This window comes from Equus przewalskii, chromosome 14 (genome assembly GCF_037783145.1).
Source record: "Equus przewalskii isolate Varuska chromosome 14, EquPr2, whole genome shotgun sequence".
Lineage (NCBI taxonomy): Eukaryota > Metazoa > Chordata > Mammalia > Perissodactyla > Equidae > Equus > Equus przewalskii.
Window position 1 is genome coordinate 15,393,843 of NC_091844.1, and position 19,408 is coordinate 15,413,250.

At 41.6% G+C, this 19,408-nt stretch overlaps 1 protein-coding gene across 4 annotated transcripts; it reads left to right on the forward strand.

Moving 5' to 3' along the window:
* The first annotated feature begins 1,907 nt into the window (after positions 1–1,907).
* Positions 1,908–19,408, forward strand: LOC103556364 (interleukin-36 alpha-like). 4 transcript variants are annotated; one of them, XM_070573636.1, is made up of 5 exons: positions 1,908–2,035; positions 15,939–16,052; positions 16,571–16,710; positions 18,450–18,663; positions 19,134–19,408. In XM_070573636.1, the coding sequence occupies exons 1-4, from the start codon at positions 1,978–1,980 to the stop codon at positions 18,660–18,662; spliced, it is 525 nt and encodes a 174-aa protein (XP_070429737.1). In that variant the 5' UTR covers positions 1,908–1,977; the 3' UTR covers position 18,663; positions 19,134–19,408. The 4 variants fall into 4 exon arrangements, with proteins under 4 accessions (XP_070429737.1, XP_070429736.1, XP_008526672.2 ...); XM_070573637.1 differs by lacking the exon at positions 1,908–2,035 and adding an exon at positions 15,402–15,852; XM_070573635.1 differs by having other exon boundaries at positions 18,450–19,408.

Here is a 19,408-nt window from a genome sequence, read left to right on the forward strand (position 1 = left end):
TTCATAGGTGGTTGATCTGCTACCTTTACTGTATTTTTGCCTTTACCAGCCTTTTTTTTGGATAACTTTCGTATTCTTATTTGTGGTCTTCTCTTTCCCACTTAAAGAAGTCCCTTTAGCATTTCTTATATAACTAGTTTCTTGTTGATAAACTCCTTTAATTTTTGCTTGCCTGAGAATCTCTTTATCTCTCCTTCCATTCTGAATGAGAACCTTACCAGGTAGAGTATTCTTGGCTGTAGGTTTTTTCCTTTCAGCATTTAAAACATATAGTGCCACTCCCTTCTAGCCTGTAAAGTTTCCACTTAGAAGTCAGCTGATAGCCTTGTGTGGTTTCCTTTGTATGTTACTTGTTGCTTTTCTCTTGTGGCTTTTAGGATTCTTGCTTTATCTTCAAATTTTGGACATTTTAATATAATGTGTCTTGGCGTGGGGCTCTTTGGCTTTATCTTGTTTGATGCTCTCTGTGTTTCCTGTACTTGGATATCTGTTTCCTTCCTTAGATTAGGAAAGTTTTCAGCTGTTATTTCTTCAAATAGATTCTCTGCCCCTTTGTCTCTCTCTTCTCCTTCTGGGACACCTATAATACAAATGTTAGTGTGCTTGAGGTTGTCCCAGAGTTCTCTTAGGCTGTTGTCATTCTTTTTAATTCTTTTTTCTTTTATCTGTTGAGTTTGGTGATTTCCTCTAGTCTTTTATCCACCTTGCTGATCTGTTCTTCTGTATCATCTATTCTGCTATTGAGTCTCTCTAGTGAATTTTTCATTTCCAGTATTATTGTCTTCATTTCTGATTGGTTCTTTTTTATGTTTTCCACTTCTTTGTTGATGTTCTCACTGAGGTCATCCATTCTTCTCCCAAGATCAGTGAGCATCCTTATGACTTTTTGTTTGTACTCTTTGTCAGATAGATTGTTTATCTCTGTTTCATTTAGATCTTTCTCTGGGGTTTTGTCCTGTTCTCTTGCTTGGAACATATTCCTTTGCCTCCTTACTTTGCTTTTTCTCTATGCTGTATCTATGTATTAGGTGGGTCAGCTACATCTCCTGGTCTTGGAGAAGTGGCCTTATGTAGGGGATGCCTTATGAGGTCCAGCAGCGTGCCTCCCTCTCATCACCAGTTCCAAATGTTTCAGGAGTGACCCTGTGTGGGCTACATGTGTCCTTCTGTTGTGGCAGGGTTGCTCTTGCTGCAGGTGCCCAGGAAGGATAGGCTGTCCCCCTGGCTCGCTAGTTGTAATTCTCAGATGTTTGTGGCTGCTATGGGCCCTTTGGTCACTTTATCAGTTTGGGGAGTCCCAGCACAGTTGGCCGCAAGGTCTGATAGCACAATCCTGTTGCAATTTTTGCCTTGAGTAGGCCCCCAGTATTGCTGGTTGCTAGGCCCAGGTGCTTACAATTGCTGTAGGCTTCCAGGCTGCAAGCCTGTTGTCAGCTCTCTCAGGATTGAAGTTGAGTAGGGCTGGCCCCAGGCATGGGAGCATCCAATTGTTTGAGGTTTTGGAAGATGGGACTGATCCCTTATGTGGCTATTTGAGAAGCACAAGTCTTCTGCAGTTGACAAACCCCATGGCCCACAGGTCCACACACACTGTCAACACAATTCTGGCCTGTCCACACATCCTGACCCCCTGGAAGTGGACACAGTCACCCCACTGCTACACACTCCACCAACACTCCACACATTCGACCTGCTTCTCATGCATGCCTTGCCCAGCATAGGCAGACCCTCTTGCCTGCCTGCAGAAGATCCAGGCACCCCACCTATGCAAGCCCACAAGTTGCCTGAGGGCTTGCTATTGGGTAGGGCCAGTCACTACTGCGGGCTGCCTGCCCTGGCTGAGCTGGATTAAAATGTCTCTCTAGTGGGTGGGGCCAGCCCTGGGCTAACAGGCCAGGCCAAGGGAAGAACTCCAATAGCTTCTGCTAGTGTCTGTGTCAGCATGCCTGTACTAGCTCACAATAATGGCTTCTGCCAATGTCTCAGTCTCTGGAGAGGTCTCACCTATCGCCAAGATGCACCCAGAACCTATCAGGTGAGTCTCTTTTCAAGAAAGGACTATGCACCTTTCTTTCTGATGATTTTAGGTTGCTTTCTGAAATGGGTGATTTTGTGCATGGGCCCTTTAAGAGCCAGCTTTTTTCTGCTTGCGTCTGATAGCTTTTCTAGGGTTATTCCCCATTGTAGTTAATAGCCAGCAAACCCAGATAATATGAGACTTGTCTCAGTTGTGCTGAATCTGAAGGATGCCTATAGTGGTAACACTCCCCTGCTCAGGTCCCCCACTCCTCCAGGGAAGGCTGCATAATTTAGGATAGCTCCTGGCTGGCTGTGAAGCTCTGTGGCTCACCAAGGTGGCCTTTTTTCTCTCCAGAAGGAGTTTTTGCCTCTTCCACCTCAGTCAGTACTGCCCCTTCTTGCAGGGGTTCCTTTTATCCAGTTTCAGTTCTCTCTCAGGGCTAACTATTCCAAGAATATTTGTAAATTGATTGTGTCTATGGGAGGAGGTGAGTTCAGAGTCCACCTATGCAGCCATTTTGACCTGATCCCTCAGAATAAATCTATTTTCAAACAAGCAAGATTTATCTTTTGTGTAGTTGCACTTGAGAAGCTCCTAGAGAATGTGCTCTGCCTGAACAAAGGATTGAGCTAAGAAGGACAAAGCTACGGGTTTCTGGAAGCAGGGGATCCCAACCAGAGAAAAGTAATATGAGCCTGCTAGATGGTTGTAAAGGGAGATCCCAGGAGACAGGCAGGCAGTGTGAAGCTGTTCATGGCTCAGGGGCATCAAGAAAGTCAAGCTGATAACATGCCTGACATGTTTGATTGAATTGGGAAGAGATTTCAGCAGTGGGGAAAAGTTTTGGGTTGATAAATTGCATAGAAAAATAAACAAAAATCAGCAAAAATAAGACAAGTCTTAATTCCAGGGAAAACATTAAGTTATCTAGGGGAGGAAATATAATCATAAGTTACTATATGACTCAACTGTTAATAGTGTTTATGTTGTAATAAAAATATAAAGTCTGTATGGTGATATATTCAAAAGTATGATGTAAATATTTGGGGCGGATGCATGGGTTTGTGTATGTGTGTTTGTGTGTGTGTGTGTGTGGTAGCAGGGGGGTTAGGTGAGTTCTATAGGAAAGTGTTAAAACTTTATCATTCATAGAAGGATGTCATACATAATGATCAAAACTGAAAAGTCAAGAAGTAGCAACATATTAATGGTATTTAGAGATATGGAGGTAAATATAAAAGAGAATCAACTAACAGAGTTAAAAGCAGTTGTCTCAGAGTAGCAGGAAATAGTAACTGTTCTGTTTTATAATAAGACGTATTATTTATTGACTTTTTAAATTATGCACAAGTACAATTCTGATAAAACTTAAAAAAAATCTTTTGTTCCATATAGGCTAGCCAGCCCTGGTGGTCTACCGCCGTAGCCCAGGTTCATATCCTGGTCAGAGAACTATACCACCCTTCTGTCCGTTGTCATACTATGGCAGCTGCATGTTGCTGTGATGCTGAAAGCTATGCCACTGGTATTTCAAATACCAGCAGGGTCACTCATGGTGGACAGGTTTCAGCAGATCTTCCAGACTAAGACAGACTAGAAAGAAGGACCTGGCTACTCACTTCCAAAAAATTGGCCGAAAACCCTGTGAATAGCAGTGGAGCATTGCCTGATACAGCACTGGAAGGTGAGAGTATGGCACAAAAAAACCAGGCAGGGTTCAGCTATGCCATACACAGTGTTGCTAGAGTCAGAATCCACTTGACAGCAACTGTATTGGCTGGGCTGTGTCTTGAAGAGGCAAAGTAAAATATTTAGCCGAGCACATGAGATACCAGGAGGCAAGATTCCATGTACAGGTTTTCCTTACCACCCTGAAATCTCCCTCTATCCTGTGGGTTGGTAACCAAATCTGGTTCCCAGACTGCAAGGGAACAGGCACATATAACCCATGAGGCCGGAGTGGGTTGGGGGTGGGGAGGACAAAAAAATATATAGCTCTCCTGAGCATCACAGTGGGAACCACCCCTATCTAAACCTTTGTGTGAGTCAGCTTATAGAAATGAGTCATCACTTTTGGTGTGAGTTCTTCCTAGGGCTGGTGAGGCCCAGAAAATCACGGGCTGCATTTAGGTGAAATTTGTTCTTGGAAATGAAAAGATGAGAGCAAAGAGGACTGGTGGGAAAACTTTATTTTTCTATATGGAAAACTCAGGCTGTGTTCATGGTCTGTCTTTCAAAAATGATGTTTTAAAGTACATCATCAGTTGTCTAACTCTTAATATTTGAGCTTGAAATAATTTTCCTTGGCCAATATGCTCTTTTTGTTTTAAGCAAATTTTGATTGTTAATTTTGCCCATGGGCTGGAGGCCACAGACTGGGGAAGTGGTCCTTCTTTTCCACACTGGAAGGATGTACCATCCCTGTGCCTGCAGGACCTCACCCTAAGGTCGCTTAGATTGAGCCCCAAGTCTATGGAGAGGGACCAAGTCTTTTCATTCTTCACAAATCCATGTCTTGGATTGTAATATCTGGATATTTATACCTAAAACTTTCATAAATGATTTTATTTTTTCTCTTTGTAAAATTTAGATAAAAGAATTTCTGGCTTTTCCATATGGCTGAATTTCTTTTTTTTTTAAACTGATGTCTGATTTATTTCTACCTTTTAAGTAATTAATATTTTAGCTTATTTTGTTTTGTTTTAAATATGGCTCTAAAAATAATTGTTACATATGGCTTTTAAAAAATTGTTATAAGCATTTAACAAAAGAATGAAATTATGATTGATAAACATTCAATAAATGATAGCTATTGTTGTGTTATTCTTATTGTTTCCAGAAAATTCAGGAAATCTCTTCTGGACCACTGTCTATGTTTTAAAATAAATATTGAGTAGGTATGAGGAAATATTTATAACAAATATATCCAAGATATAAATAAAAGGAACCCACATGAACTCATCACTAGCTGAAGAAAGAAAACAGGGACCTTTGGCACCCCTGCATGATCATCTTCCATCCCACCCCCCTCCCTCCTTCCCTCAATGTAACTATCACCCTAAATTTGATGGATGTTATTCCCTTGCATTTTCGTATAGTTTTACCACATATGTACATGTCCCTAAAATAGATGTTATTTAGTTTTGCATGTTTTTAAACTTAATATAAGTGAAATCATACTGTTGGTATTCTTCAATAGCTTACCTCCTGTTCCTGGGGTTCATTCATGGTTATGTCACAGTCTGGGTACTCTGAAGAGAGACACCAAGGTTAAATTAGAGAGGCAGTAAATGTATTGAGAGATATGCATGAAAGACAGAGGGCAGAGGGCTCAGGAGTTGGCAGCCTTCAGAGCACAATGATGGACTGACACCAATGATAGGATAGAGGGAAGAAAGATGTGGGTGGGAAGAGCCTCAGACTGCAGTGCTGCTGTGAAAACTCTGAGAAAGTCTTGACCAGACTGATGGGGAACCCCTGAGCAAAGCTTACCTGTAGAGGCTTCCCTGTCACCAGGAAAGGCCTGGCTATAGTACCCCGATGATCTCAGTCTTTGGCTGGGAGCAGCCCGTGGAGATAGTAGCCTTGGCTGGAACCCTGCAGTGGATGGAAAGGTGTGGGAGCCTGAGGCTGTCTGCCAACTGTTCTCGCGGTAACAGATTCTCCTAAAGGGAGATCTGAGAGGCACACCTCTGGCCACCACACTCCACTCTTGCGTGGCATTCATCCTCTCCTCTACACATATTTGGGAGCAGATCCCACATGGTTCCCACAAGTCTTTTTCCTGAGGGGAACTTAGAAGCAACACATTAGTGAGTGGACTACAGCACCCATTTCTACTACTGGCTATAGGGCAGTGACTGGTTCTCATCATCTCCCTTCTCCACTATCTATTCCAAATTCCCTTTATCCTCAGCCATTGCCTTGGCAGGTTCTAGTGGCTTTCCTGGTGACGTGACCTAAATCCTCATTCTTGAGGATTCTGACCATTTGGTAATCATGCCCTTTCTAGGCTGAGGTTGCTGTGTGTGTCCATTCACAGTTACAGTTAGGCAAAGAAATATCCAGAGGTGCCTGAGTGGATCGCCTGGGTTCCACAAGCAGTGCATGTGCGTTCCTCCCTGCCTTCACATGTGAAAGTAACTCTGCCTCCTCCTACATGTGCTGCATCCTGAAGAATGGAATCCTATCCTCCCAGTGTTTTGCTGCTTAGATGGTACTTGGATGAATGGTCACTTGGTGCCTCATATTGAAGCATTGTGTCTCCACTAGGGCTCAGTAGCACGTCAAGAACTGTTTCTCAAAAAACATTCAATTCTCTGCTACAGAGAATTCTCTGCTCAAAGTTCCTCCTTTATTATTCCATTAAGTGAGCCTTTTCTCATGATGAGCTTTAAGTTTTCATCTGAGAATGTTCTTGATCTGCATTTAGTCTGGAAAGAAAATTTGCAGAGTGTGGAATTCTATCAGAAGTTTCTTCTTTCAGCATTTTGAGATATCTTTCTATTGTCTCCTGACTTCCATTGTTGTTATTGAGAAGTTAATGGTAAATATTTTGCTCCCTTGAAGGCGATGTCTGTCTATTATCTGTTGTTTTTACTATTTTACCTTTGTCTTTAGTATTATGCAATTCTAGTCTGATGTGGATTTATTTTATTTTATCTTACTTGGAATTTGTTGTGTTTCTTGAATCTGTGAACTGGTGTCTTTATCAGTTTGAAGAAAGTTCCCAGCAATTCTTTCTTCAAATAATGTCTTTGCCCCAGTTTATCTTTCCTTTTGGGGACTCCAATAAATGTGATAAATCTTCTCACTTCCTTCCCCACATCTTGTCCACCTTCTTCTGTATTTTCCATCTTTCCTGTGTCTGCTGCAATCTATTTTTCTTCTCATTTATTTCCAATTTGCTAATTCTCTCTTCTATTTTTTCAGCTTTGTTGAGATATAATTGACATATAATATTGTGTAAATTTAAGGTGTACAATCTGATGACTTGATACATATATACGTTATGTAATGATTACCATAATGAGCTTAGTTTACACCTTTATCACATCACATAAATATCACTTTTTTGTGTGTGGTGAAAACATTTAAGATTTACTCTTAGCAACTTTCAGGGGTATGATACAATATTGTTAACTATAGTCAGAATGCTGTACATTAGATCTCAAGAACTTATTCATCTTATAACTGGAAGTTTGTATTCTTTGACCAACATTTTCCCACCTCTCTCCCCCAATGAAATAAAAGCCTAGCACGGAGCGACATGATGGACCCAGGGCAGGCAGCAACCACTCTGGCACTGAGGGACAATACTTGGACCAGCAATGCTTTCTATTGAAAGATTATTGATCAAAAGGAGAAAATGATGAGAGATTTTCACAGATTGAGGTATATGGGGTAACTATTTGAGTTCAAAACCGATTCGGCTTGAACTAGAAAGCCCGACTTGTGGCCTATCAAACGTACATTGTACATCTACTTATCCATTAAAGTATGGAATCTCTCTTGAGATAAGGAATGCACACTTCCCCTCCTATACCCTATTGGTAACGCCTGGATTAGTCCCTTTCCTGGCATCATGGTCATGTTGACCTGCTAATTTGCAACTGAATACCTCTGTGAAAATGTATCCTAGGTGTGTTTAATGTATCTTCTTTGTTCTGAAAAGATATAAGACTGGAACACCTTCTAAGTCCTGCTCAGGTTATAATCCTCACTTTGGCTCATAATAAACTCACCCCAATTTTGATTTATAGATTGGTTATGGATTATTTTCATCGACACCATGCTTAAAATTCCTTCACAAGAGCTGAAGATTTCAGGTGAGGGGTTACAGCACCTTAGTGGAACACAGAAATAAGAAAAGAGACGTTGAAGAGGATAGGAAGGAGACAGTTTCACATTACCCCCATCACTCCTCCCTTACAAGAAATGCTGAAAAAATTTCTTCAAGCTGAAATGAAAGGATGCTAATTAGTACCATGAAAATATACAACAGAGTGGTAAAGATAGTATACAGTAAGTATATAGTAAATTCAGAATACTCTAATATTGTAATATGGTGGTGTGCTAATCCTTTGACTCTAGTATAAAGCTTAAAGGACAAAAATATTAAAAGTAACTATATATGTAATCATTTGGTAATAGATACACAATATAAGAAGAGATAAATTGTGATAACAAAAATATAAAATAACAGAAAATGAGTAAAAGGGTAGAGTTTATGTATGTGATCAAATTTAAGTTATCAGCTTCAAATAGACAGTTGTATCTTAAGATGCTTTATGTAAGCCTCATGATAACCTTAAAGCAAAAATCTACAATAGAAACACAACAGATAAAGAGAAGAAAATTACAGTATACCACTAAGAAAAAATCATCAATTCACAAAGGAAGACAGAATAAGAGAACGAAAGGAACAAGGAAACTAAAAAAGTCAGAAAATAATTAATAAGATGGCATTTGTAAGTACTTACCTATCAACAATTACTTTACTTGTAAATGGATTAAATTATCCAATCAAAAGACATAGAATGACTGAATGGATAAAAACAAGATACAACTATATGCTGCCTATAAGAGACTCACTTCATATTTAAGGATACACATACGTTAAAAGTGAAGATATGAAAAAAGATATCCATGCAAATAAAAACCAAGATAAAGTAGGGGTAACTATATTTATATCAAAGAAAATAGATTTTAAGTCAAAAACGACACAAGAGACAAAGAAAGTAATTACATAATGATAAAGGCATCAATTCACCAAGAAGATATAACAATTGTAAATATGTATGCACCCATCTTGGAGTTGCCTAAATATATCAAGAAAATATTAAAAGATCTCAAGGGAGAAATAGACAACAATATAAAAATATTAGGGGACTTCAATTCCCCACTTTCAACAATGAATAAACCATCCAGACAGAAAATCAATAAGGAAACTTTGGACTCAAACTATATTTAGACCAGATGGACTCAGCAGACATATATAGAACATTCTTTCCAAAAGCAGCAGTTTACGCATTCTTCTCAAGTACATATGGAAAATTCTCCAGAACAGATCATATGTTTGGTCACAAAATAAGCCATAGCAAATGCAGGAAGATTGAAATCATGCCATGTACCTTTCTGACCACAATGGTATGAAATCAATAACAGGAGGAAAACTGAAAAACTCACAAATATGTGGAAATTAAACAACACACTCCTAAACAACCAATGGGTCAAAGATGAAATTAAAAGAGTTATTTTAAATACACATGCCATAAACTGTAATTATTACTAAAAGATTATCTATAAACTCTTATTTCATTTATCTCTAAATCATTTATTCCCAATAATGATGTTTAGATTACCACACAAACTTTATGAGACATTAGACAAAATTAGCTACCATTTAAAGCTATTATTTTGACGACAAATTTCTAAAAGGTAACGTGAGCTTATTTGACTAGTAAACCCAGGCTGCATGTCTACATCATATTCAAATACCGACAACTCTGAGGACATGCTTTTTCAATCAAACCAACAAACTTAAACTTTTCATTAATCAAAGATTAATCAATATCATGTTAACTTAAAAGACATTGGAGTAATTTCTATCACATTTAGAAGTTATGTAAGCACTTGCTTTAAGCCGATTAAACAGAGCTCTTAATTTTGGCCATATCATCTGGAGGTAAAAATATCACACACATATAGCATACATATAGACACACATACACAGAGACTGCACAGCTATTGTTTTAAAATTACTGCCATGAATCAGATACAAGGCTCCCTAGTTATGAATCCAAATTTTTGTTTTAAGCTTTTTTACTAATATTTGTGGAAAAGACCCTAAAAATGCTAGATTTTGGGCGAGGTTGCTCTTATGGCCATTTTTCTGGTCTTTTTCCTTTTTTCCCCTTCAGTTTTAGGAGTTGGTGATAAGCTAGATGACAGTTCCCAGAGAGGTGAAGCCATAATCCTTTTTAAGATAAAAGAACTGGGTGGAATCTGAATTGCCCCTAGAACTGCTCTTTTTTTTTTTTCCTCTGAGTGCTTAGTTTTAATTTAATTTAGGGAAGAAGGCCTGGAAAGAAAATTCTTATCAGACTCTGAATATCAGATTTCAGTTTGGCCAAATTTCTAATCCTAAATTGCTTAAATCCTTTCGAATACCTTGTCAGTTTCAGCCAGGACAAACAGTAACTACCTGGCGGTATAGAACAGCTCCAGTAATCTTTAGCGTAGCAGTTTCCCGGAAAATCTCTCAGAGTCTCATTAATTTGTAGATTATGGAGGTGTCTGTAAAGTCATGGCCTAACGTATTCCTTTAATTACTATTTATAACTTAATTTTCTATTAGCTTTTTGCAACAAAACTTTCAATAAGATTATTTCAGAATGCTGAAGTTTTTGCTTTTTAAGTACACTTTTTAAATGATCTTATCTAATTATCTAATGGCCAATGTAATTCCCCTGAGGCTGGCAGCAGCTTGGGAGGATCCTTAGCCATGAACAGAGTGCAACCCACATTTCTCTCTGACTATCTCTGACTGCAAAATGGGGTTCAGTGCATTTTGTCTGACCATATTTCAGGACCTCTAACTTGACGATTATTAAGCCAAACCCTCAGGACATGAAACAAGCTTGGTAAATATTTTTTTGCTGTTCTTTGCAAATATTTAGAGCTCCTAGAACCTTTAGTTTTTGAGCAATTGTGCTGGAAGTTGGCGAGCTCGACTTTTTAAAAATGTCTTTGTTACCTGGCTCTTAAAAAGGAGCCCCACAGTGGCCACTGTAATTTCAAATTATCCTGGATTATTTTGCCAGCCATTAACAGTTATCCTTATTTCATTAAGCACTTCCAAGCCACAGCACGAAGAGCTGGCCGGAGTTCCGAGGTGAGGCTGCCCACTTGGGAACTCATAGGCTTTTAGAAGTTCGATTTCTTGTTTTTCTTTTAGTTTTGTTTTGCTATGAAGTCTGAACAATTCCTAGGGACAGTGTGGTGGGTCAGAAGTGTGCTCCTTGTGAGTGTTACTCCCTAAAGAAAGGTCTTAAACATGCTCTTACGTGCCTTGGTTTCTCCCGCTGGCAGCCTAAAACCGCTGGGGGGTCTCGGAGCTCAGGTGACCAACCCTCATACGAGCTTCCCCGGGCGAGCCTTTAATTAATTAACGTGAATGATAGTGGAGTTCCCTATGGGACCGCTACGCATCATGAGGGTTTGACCCTCCAAGACTCCTGCTTAGGTCCTCAGTCACCTGAGAATGCCTTTCAGCCAGGAGGAGCAATGTCCCTTTTCTTTGGAGCTGAATACATCAGTCTCTCATTTCTCTATCAAGCAGTTTGTTCAGAATTTATAGAAATGAAATTCTTCACAATTTAAAGCCAAATTAAAAAGGTCAGCCTTCCCCATTCACTCCAAAGTTCCCCCCAGGCTCCCCTGGCCTAGGAAATTCCCCCAGGTTCCTCTTAACTAGAGTGTGTACCGGTACCCCCTAAGACACCTGGTCTTAAGGTTTGAAACAGCTCATGTAAACTCTGGACCGTCAGCTTAAAATAAGGAGGTCTGGGTTTCAGGAAAACTCACCAAGGTCAGCTGAAGAATGCAGTGATCCGGGTCGGCTCAATGGGCCCCTATTGGTGCCGGATGCCTGTTCAGAGTAGATTCTAGGTGGTCTCCCGTGGGTTTCTCTGAAATCCTGCTAACTACAACGAGAAATGTTGACGCAAATAATCCATAACCAACCTATAAATCAAAATTGGGGTGAGTTTATTATGAGCCAAAGTGAGGATTATAACCCAGGAAGGCCTTAGAAGGCGTTCCAGAGAAGCATGAGTTTCAGTACAGTCTTATATCTTTTTAAAACAAAGTAGATAGATTAAACACACCCAGGATACATTTTCAAAGGGGTATTCAGTTGCAAATTAGCAGGTCAACCTGACCATGATGCCAGGAAAAGGACTAATCCAGGTGTTACCAATAGGGTGTTACCAATAGGGCGTAGGAGGGGAAGGATGCATTCTTTATATTAAGAGAGATTCCTTAGTTTAATGGATAAGCAGATGTACAATGTATGTTTGATAGGCCACAAGTCAGGCTTTCTAGTTCAAGCTGAATCGAGTTTGAACTCAAATAGTTACCCCATATAACTCAATATGTGAAAGTCTCTTGTCAATGGATAGTTGTTCAAATTGATGTTTCTGGGAAGGGACGAGTGCTAAAAATTCCTCTGCTGACATCTCGCTGATGTGACTCTCTTCTGCTGTGTGCTGTCTGTTGCCAAATACAGGCATGGCTTATTTTGTTTTATTTATTGTGTTATATAGTTCTAGAGGTGCTGTTTGACTCTTTCAAATCTGTCACCTTTTGTAATTTGCTGTTCTAGAAAAATACATTCATGTTTGTCATTTGCTTCTTAAACAGGTAGGATGATTGTTTTAAGCTTGGTGTATAATAATTACAAAATCTGAAGTCTGTGTGGGTATGTCTCTGCTATCTTGCTTTATTTGTTTTGTTTCTTTTTTTCATTCTTGTGATCTTTGCTTGTTTGTCTGGTAATCTTCAACTACTTTTGGCTTGTTGCCTTTGTAAAATTATTTGAGAGGCTCTGCCCTTCTCTAAAGAGGCTTTCTCGTTGCTTCTGGTGGAACGTGTCTAGCCTACATTAAACCAAATACCGTTTGAGAGTTCTTGGCTCAAGCAAGCTGTGAGTAAGCAAAGTGGAAATCTTTGTGAGGGCTTGTCCATGGGCGCGGTCTTCCAGGAATGACTACTTTTCTTGACATCTTTCCCTCTTCCCCTTTGTTTGGTACCAAGACAGCCTACTTCCTGGGTCCCAGAGATTGGGGAAAGATGAGGGCGGGTCTAGATCTGGTTTACTTGTCCCCTCCCCAGCCCCAGGCAGACCCTGAGCCTTGACCTCTTTTTTTTGTGCTGCTTTGACTAGACTACTGGCATGGTATGTGCTCTATCAGCACAGAGCATAGAGTGGTTTCAATGTTCCTTTATTCCAGAACCTGATTCTATATGTCTGGGGTAGGGCCTGAGATTCTGCATTTCTGACAAGCTGCCAGATGATGCCAATGCTGCTTGTCCATGAGCCACACTTTAAATGTCAAGAATGTACACAACAAGGACAATTCCATCTAATGATTTGGCAATATGTGAACAATAGCCAAATCGAATGGTAGGAATTGTGCTATGGGAGTTGGGAAGGATTTGTGGGGCTGAGTTGACTATATCAGATCTTGACCTAAGTAGCTAAGGATAGATAGGGATGGACAAAGGGATGAAATCCCAAGGCAGATCTAGCTCTGGCTAGCTGAAGAGAGAGGGGAGGCTGTATCTGTAGACTTTATCTCTATGGAATTCTTCTCTTGCAGAAAAAGGTGTTTCCTTCTTCATATTTGACACAATGTCCCTTCTCCGAAGTATCTAACTCTTTGGCTGTAAAGGATGTCACCCGCATACTGGCGAAAATAAGTATAGATCTAGGGCTGTTAGGTATTACCAAAGCCCCCATCACCTCCAATAATGGCACTGTGGACTAAGTGCCCAGGCTGCACAGAGCTTCACGTATCTATCGGATGAAATGAGGAATATGAAAGGACCCACATCTCAGGTGTGGTTGTGAATGAGTTTGCATTAGTTTATGCAGCATTCATACCAATGTGTCCTTGGTGTTCACTTCTTTGTACATTATGGCAGGACATTTAGCCCCTCCCCTCAAGATATCCAAGTGGGTCCAGTCCTGTGTAGGGGGCATGGGGTGATGTCAAAGGCTCTGGACTTTCTTCTTAGAGCATGGAAATCACTTCATGCTAATGGACACCTGGGGGCAGCTTCTCTTCATAAACTCAGCTTGATTCTGAATTCTAGTTTTGCCCCAGGGCCCCTGCTGCATATTTAAATGTGGGTACTTCACGATTCCACACTCCTGAGGGTATGGCTAGAGGCTTCTCAGGATGAGATTGTAATGGCCTTTATATGCCCCTATGCAGTGAGAATCCCTGGGAATGGTATAAGTGTGAACCTGAGGGTGTCTTTATGTGGTCAGGTAGGCTGATGAGGTAGCACAAAGGTCAACAGCTAAGATGATCTATTGTTGGTCACTGCACAAAGGCTGATGGAGATAAAGAGGCTGATCTGGGGTCTGGTGACAGACATAGGGGAATCACTGGGCCACTTGCTCCAGGAAGCTGTCATGTACTGGGAGTTTTGCATACTTATCTTTAACCCACACTACAGTCCGGCAAGGTGCAATGCATTTCATACAAGAGTCCTCTGAGGATCAGAGATGTGAAAGGACTTTGCCAAGGACACAAGTCTGAAAGTTGCAAAGCCTAATTCTGAATGTGCATCTTTTGAATACAAGTCTCTTGTTTTTGACACTAAACTATCATCTTAGTTTGGGTTCTCTCCATGATAGACTCAGGGAATTCATTTAGAAGATGATCCCAGGAAAGCCAACAAAGGGAACATTAGTGAGCTGGTTACTATTGTGGGCAACTGGGCCAGGTCCCACTGGGAACCTTCTGAGAAACCCTACCCTTGGCTCACCAGAGGCTGGGGGGGCTGAGACATTTATCCACCAGTCCTTTCCCCCATAGGTTCAGGTTGCCCCTGAGAGGCAAGCCCTGGAGGTATGAAGCTGACAGGTGATGGGAACAGCCGTAGTGGCAGGGAACTCAGGTTGGCTGAAGGATGGGACAGAGCATCAACAGCATTGCCTCAGCTTTCCTTCGTGGGAGACCTAATGCATGTGTGCTAGCTCAGGGCACTGCAGCACCTGGGAGCCAGGCTCCCTTCTTCGCTAGTCCAGTGTAGTGATCCAAGTAGTCCATGCAGGGCAGGGTGTCCAGGAGCTGGTCTTGCCCAGGTGAGGCTCCCTTGAGTGGAGAGGCAGCATGCACAGTGGCTCTGAGAAGCTGGAGGAGCGTATGCTGGGTTGTTTTTCCCTGGTCTGGGATTGGCAGAGAATATGGTGACTGTGGAGTAGGAATGACTAGAAACGACACAGGTCTGAAGGGACTCCCTCCCTCAGTCTAACTTGCAACTACAGGGAGCTTCCACTCTTACAAATAACATTTCTGTGTGTCGTTTTGCAGCCCCAGAGTCCAGTCATCGGCACTGGGGCAGTCCTGTAATTTTTCTTTCTTCAAACTCAGTGTTGATGACTATATTTCCTTGTTCTTGCACTTAAAGGCTTGGCATGCCCTCCTTTTTCAGGGTGCACAGACATGTCACAACCATGCTGCGATTTGCATTTATTTACATAAAGCCTTACTGAATCCTCTGACACCAGGAACCAGTGAATACCCAGGGTGCCAGGCAGTCCCAGCCCCAGTGAGGCGGAACCCCCTTCCTTGCCCATGTGGATAAAAGCTTTGGGCCTCGTTGGAGTCAGGGCACCTGAGTGCAGAGAAAGCCACAGTCCATAATAGGGACAGGGGGTCCTCTGTAAATAGGTTACAGGTGCAGCCTGGAGCCGTGAAGTCTGCTACCTTTGATCTGCTCTTGCTTCTGGACCTCTGGTCTTGGCACTCACTGTCTTCTTAGAAGTCTGGGTCTAGGCCTGAATGGGATTCATAGGTACAGCTGCTTCTGCTTGAAGGTAGGCTGGGTCCAAGAAGGTGAGCAGGTGAGGGAATGAGGTGAGTTCCGGGAGTGTAGATTCTGACAGGCATCATCGTTGGGCTGGTCACTAGCTGTTCTGACTTGGGGTCAAGCTGTGGCTCCGGACTGACTCAGGTGCCCTCGTGGAGTCTGTCTGCACGTAAATATCTCCGCTCTTCGGCAGTTCTGACACACCACCAGCATAATGAGTAGAGGTAAAGATCCACATGAAAGGGCAAAAAGCGGGAAAGGGGATATTCTGTGCCCTTATCCTTACTTTTGCATTTGACTTTCTATACAGGGCTTTCTGTAGCAGTACCTATTGTGGGGAATATTCAGGATAACAATCATCTGGTGTGGTTCCTTCAAGGCCAGACCCTCCTATCAGTCCCAGGGAAGCACGATAAGGTTCCAGGTAAGTGGACACGGTCTGTCGAAGGCAGCCCCTTTGGGCTAGAACTGTGGTGGGTCTTGTGCTCAGCTTTTCATTTCACTATTAAAGAGGCTTGTTGACTGGGCCTATCCGGAGAGAAGAGCATCTCACAGGCAGTAATGAGCCAGAGGGTGATCAGAGGGTTATTCTGTGACTATGGTCAGGAAGTCAGAGGAGAGAGAAGAATCAAGGGAGACTGAATGGTTGGCCTGTGGAAAATGGCAGAAGACTCTGTGAAACTCCAAGGAGTAGGACTAGGACAAAAGAGAGGGATCTAAGGGCAGACCAGTTTTGAATCCATGAAAGGCTGACTTTTCTAATGGATGGAGTTCCCTCGGGATGGAGATGGAGGTATGTCTGGGGTAGGTGGTGGGCGACAGGGTGACCACTCGGTGGGTATCAGTTAGCAGATTCCAGCCTCTATTGCCCTTATAGCCCTGGGTCAGGGATGCCGCCTTGGAAACGACACCTGAATGCCACTCTTCGGGTTGTGTTCACAGCCACTGTCGCCATAGTCCCATGCAAATGTCTGGAGACTCTTGAGAAAGACAGAGGGAATCCCATCTACCTGGGAGTGAAGGAGCCCGAGTTCTGCCTGTTCTGCACAAAGGTCGGGGATCAGCCCACACTGGAGCTCAAGGTGAGTGTGGCAAACAACGGTCTTGTCAAGGAGTTACTAGGAGAGGAGAGCCCATTTATTTTACAAAGTGCTCATTTGATGGAAACTCTAGATTTTGTAATCATTTTTTGGGTGAGGAAGATTGGCCCTGAGCCAACATCTGTTACCAATCTTTCTTTTTGCTTGAGGAAGATTGTTGCTGAGCTAACATCTGTGCCAGTCTTCCTCTATTTTGTGTGGGATGCCGTCACAGTGTGGCTTGACTCGCGGTGCTAGGTTTGCACCCAGGATCCAAACCTGTGAACCCTGGGCTATTGAAATGGAGTGCAGGAGCTTAACCACTATGCCACCAGGCTGGCCCCTAGATTTGGTAGTCTTTTAAAGGCCAATTTATTATCCTTATGTATATTTATTTTTGGTTCTTTTTGGGTTGTATGTGTCATGAAAGAATAAGAAAAAATTACAGGGATGTTTTGAAACTCATCTGCTAAAATCACGTATTATTTTATTTATAAAAATAATTTGGCAAGAAGAAAGGTTTTTAGAGTTATTCTTAACTCCAATAGAATATACATAGAGAAGATATAATAGTATATATATATGTGTGTGTATATACTATTACATGTGTAATATATTACATATGTATTATGTATGTATTATATATTACATGTAATATATAATACACATGTAATAGTATATATACACACACATATATATACATACACATATATATACATACACATATATACATACACATACACATTTATATACACATATGTCATGTGCAGGTAAAACCAGCAAGGACATTTTTAGAAGTTAATTATCACAAGGTGGATAAGCATATTAAAACATCTTTTTTTATAACAACTAGTTTGCAATTTTAAGTTACTGAACATAATTCTCTGAGCAAACATTTTAATAATTGCTATTCTCCATTATTAAAAGAATACTTAAGTCATAGGAAGATCACAAATCAGGGCTCTGTGTTAAAGGAAATCTCTTGACCCTTTTGAGCAAACAAGCACAGGCAGACGCTCAATTTAATGACAAGTTATAAAACAGTGGCTTTCAACCAGGGGCAATTTTGGCCCCCTGGGCCATTGTCAATGTCTGGAGATACTTTTGGTTGTCACAGCTGGGTGCTGGGGATATGTTACTGGCATCTGGTGAGTGGAGGCCAAGGATTCTGTTAAACCTCCCATCATACACAGGACAGCCCTGATGACAAAGGATTATCCCACCCAGAAGGTCAGTAGTGCTGAGATTGGAGAGACTTGACCTAAAACAGTTATGTTTTAATTCAAAATTCATGGCAACTGTGATGTCAATATTCTTTGGATTTCTCCATTTCTAAGCAAGAGGTAGTGGCTAAACCAGTGCTTTGCATTCTCAAAAACTTTTGTGTCAACATTGTCTTCTTTCAAAGCCTCACATTAAAAACCATTGAAATTTGTGGCCTAAGGTTTCAACCACAATCTCAACAGAAATAAAGTATTTGAGGCCTATGATTCTTTTTTGTTGAGGTCACATTGGTTTACACCATTATATAAATTTCAGGCGTACATCATTCTATTTTGACTTCTGCGTAGACAGCATTGCATTCACCTACAGTTTTCAGTCCCAGGGTATGAAGCAGTGGTCTCCGGGGCTGCTTTAATGAATGGGCAAGGCTGTCTTGGATAGAAACTGTCAGGGTGTGGAGAATGTGGAGCAATTCAAGCAGTCACGTTTCGCCCTGGGGCCGCCTTCTCACCCTTCAGAAGCAGAACATAATGGAGCTGTACAACCGACCGGAGCCCGTGAAGCCCTTCCTCTTCTACCACAACCAGACTGGCAGGACCTCCACCTTCGAGTCCGTGGCCTTCCCTGGCTGGTTCATCGCCGCCTGTGCCACAGGAGACTGTCCTCTCATTCTTACCCAAGAACTGGGGAAAGCCTATATCACTGACTTTGAGTTCACTACACTGGCTTAAGGTCAGTTTGGGGTTGCAGATGGCTCTCCATGCAGAGAATCTTGCCTTGGTTTCCTCCATTTTAGCTTTTAAGGTGCTTCTGAGATGAATGTTATCATACTGACCCATTCAACAAGGGGGAGCAGAATTGTCACAATTATGTCCAATTTTCAGAAGTAGAAATCAGGTTAAATGGAGAGTAAGCAGTCAAATTATAGGCTAGACTAAGAAGGAAGCATCTGTGGTTGGGCTTTTCACACAAGGGTATCTTGCTGTACCCCAAAATATTCATGCAGTCACCTAAGCGTTGGGCGAGGCTATATGCCCTCTCCCAGAGGCCACGTGGAAAATAGTCCAGGGATACTGAGGGTCTTTGCCAAGGCCACATAGCAAAAATAAGGCACAATTACAAAAATAATAAAGAAAACTCTGCTTCACACACTTGCTAATACGACTTCAAATAAGAAATGAGGGGGATTCTTCCATTTGTAGTCCAGGTCTCCGGATTTTCAGATGTGTTGTTCTGCGGTGTTGGATCAAGACCTTCTGGATCTGCACGGGAAGAGGCAGACATAGACGTTCCATCAAAAAGAAGAGACTCAAAAGAGAAAGCCGAGCCCCTCCTAGGCTTGGTTTATGTCTCCGTGAAGTTATTTATTCTGCTGGTTTGAATAAGAACTAGTGTTGTTTATGAAACTTTCACCTAAAGGGTTACCACTGGATCTCAGAAAGAGTTAAATTTGTGAAATAAAAGTTTTTTCCTTTCA

Coding starts and splice junctions, on each gene's coding strand:
- LOC103556364 (XM_070573635.1), top strand. CDS start 1,978: ATGTCTCAGTCTCTGGAGAGGTCTCACCTATCGCCAAGATGCACCCAG. Junction 2,036..15,938: donor ATGCACCCAGAACCTATCAG/GTGAGTCTCTTT, acceptor CTTTCTATACAG/GGCTTTCTGTAGCAGTACCT. Junction 16,711..18,449: donor AGCCCACACTGGAGCTCAAG/GTGAGTGTGGCA, acceptor CTCACCCTTCAG/AAGCAGAACATAATGGAGCT.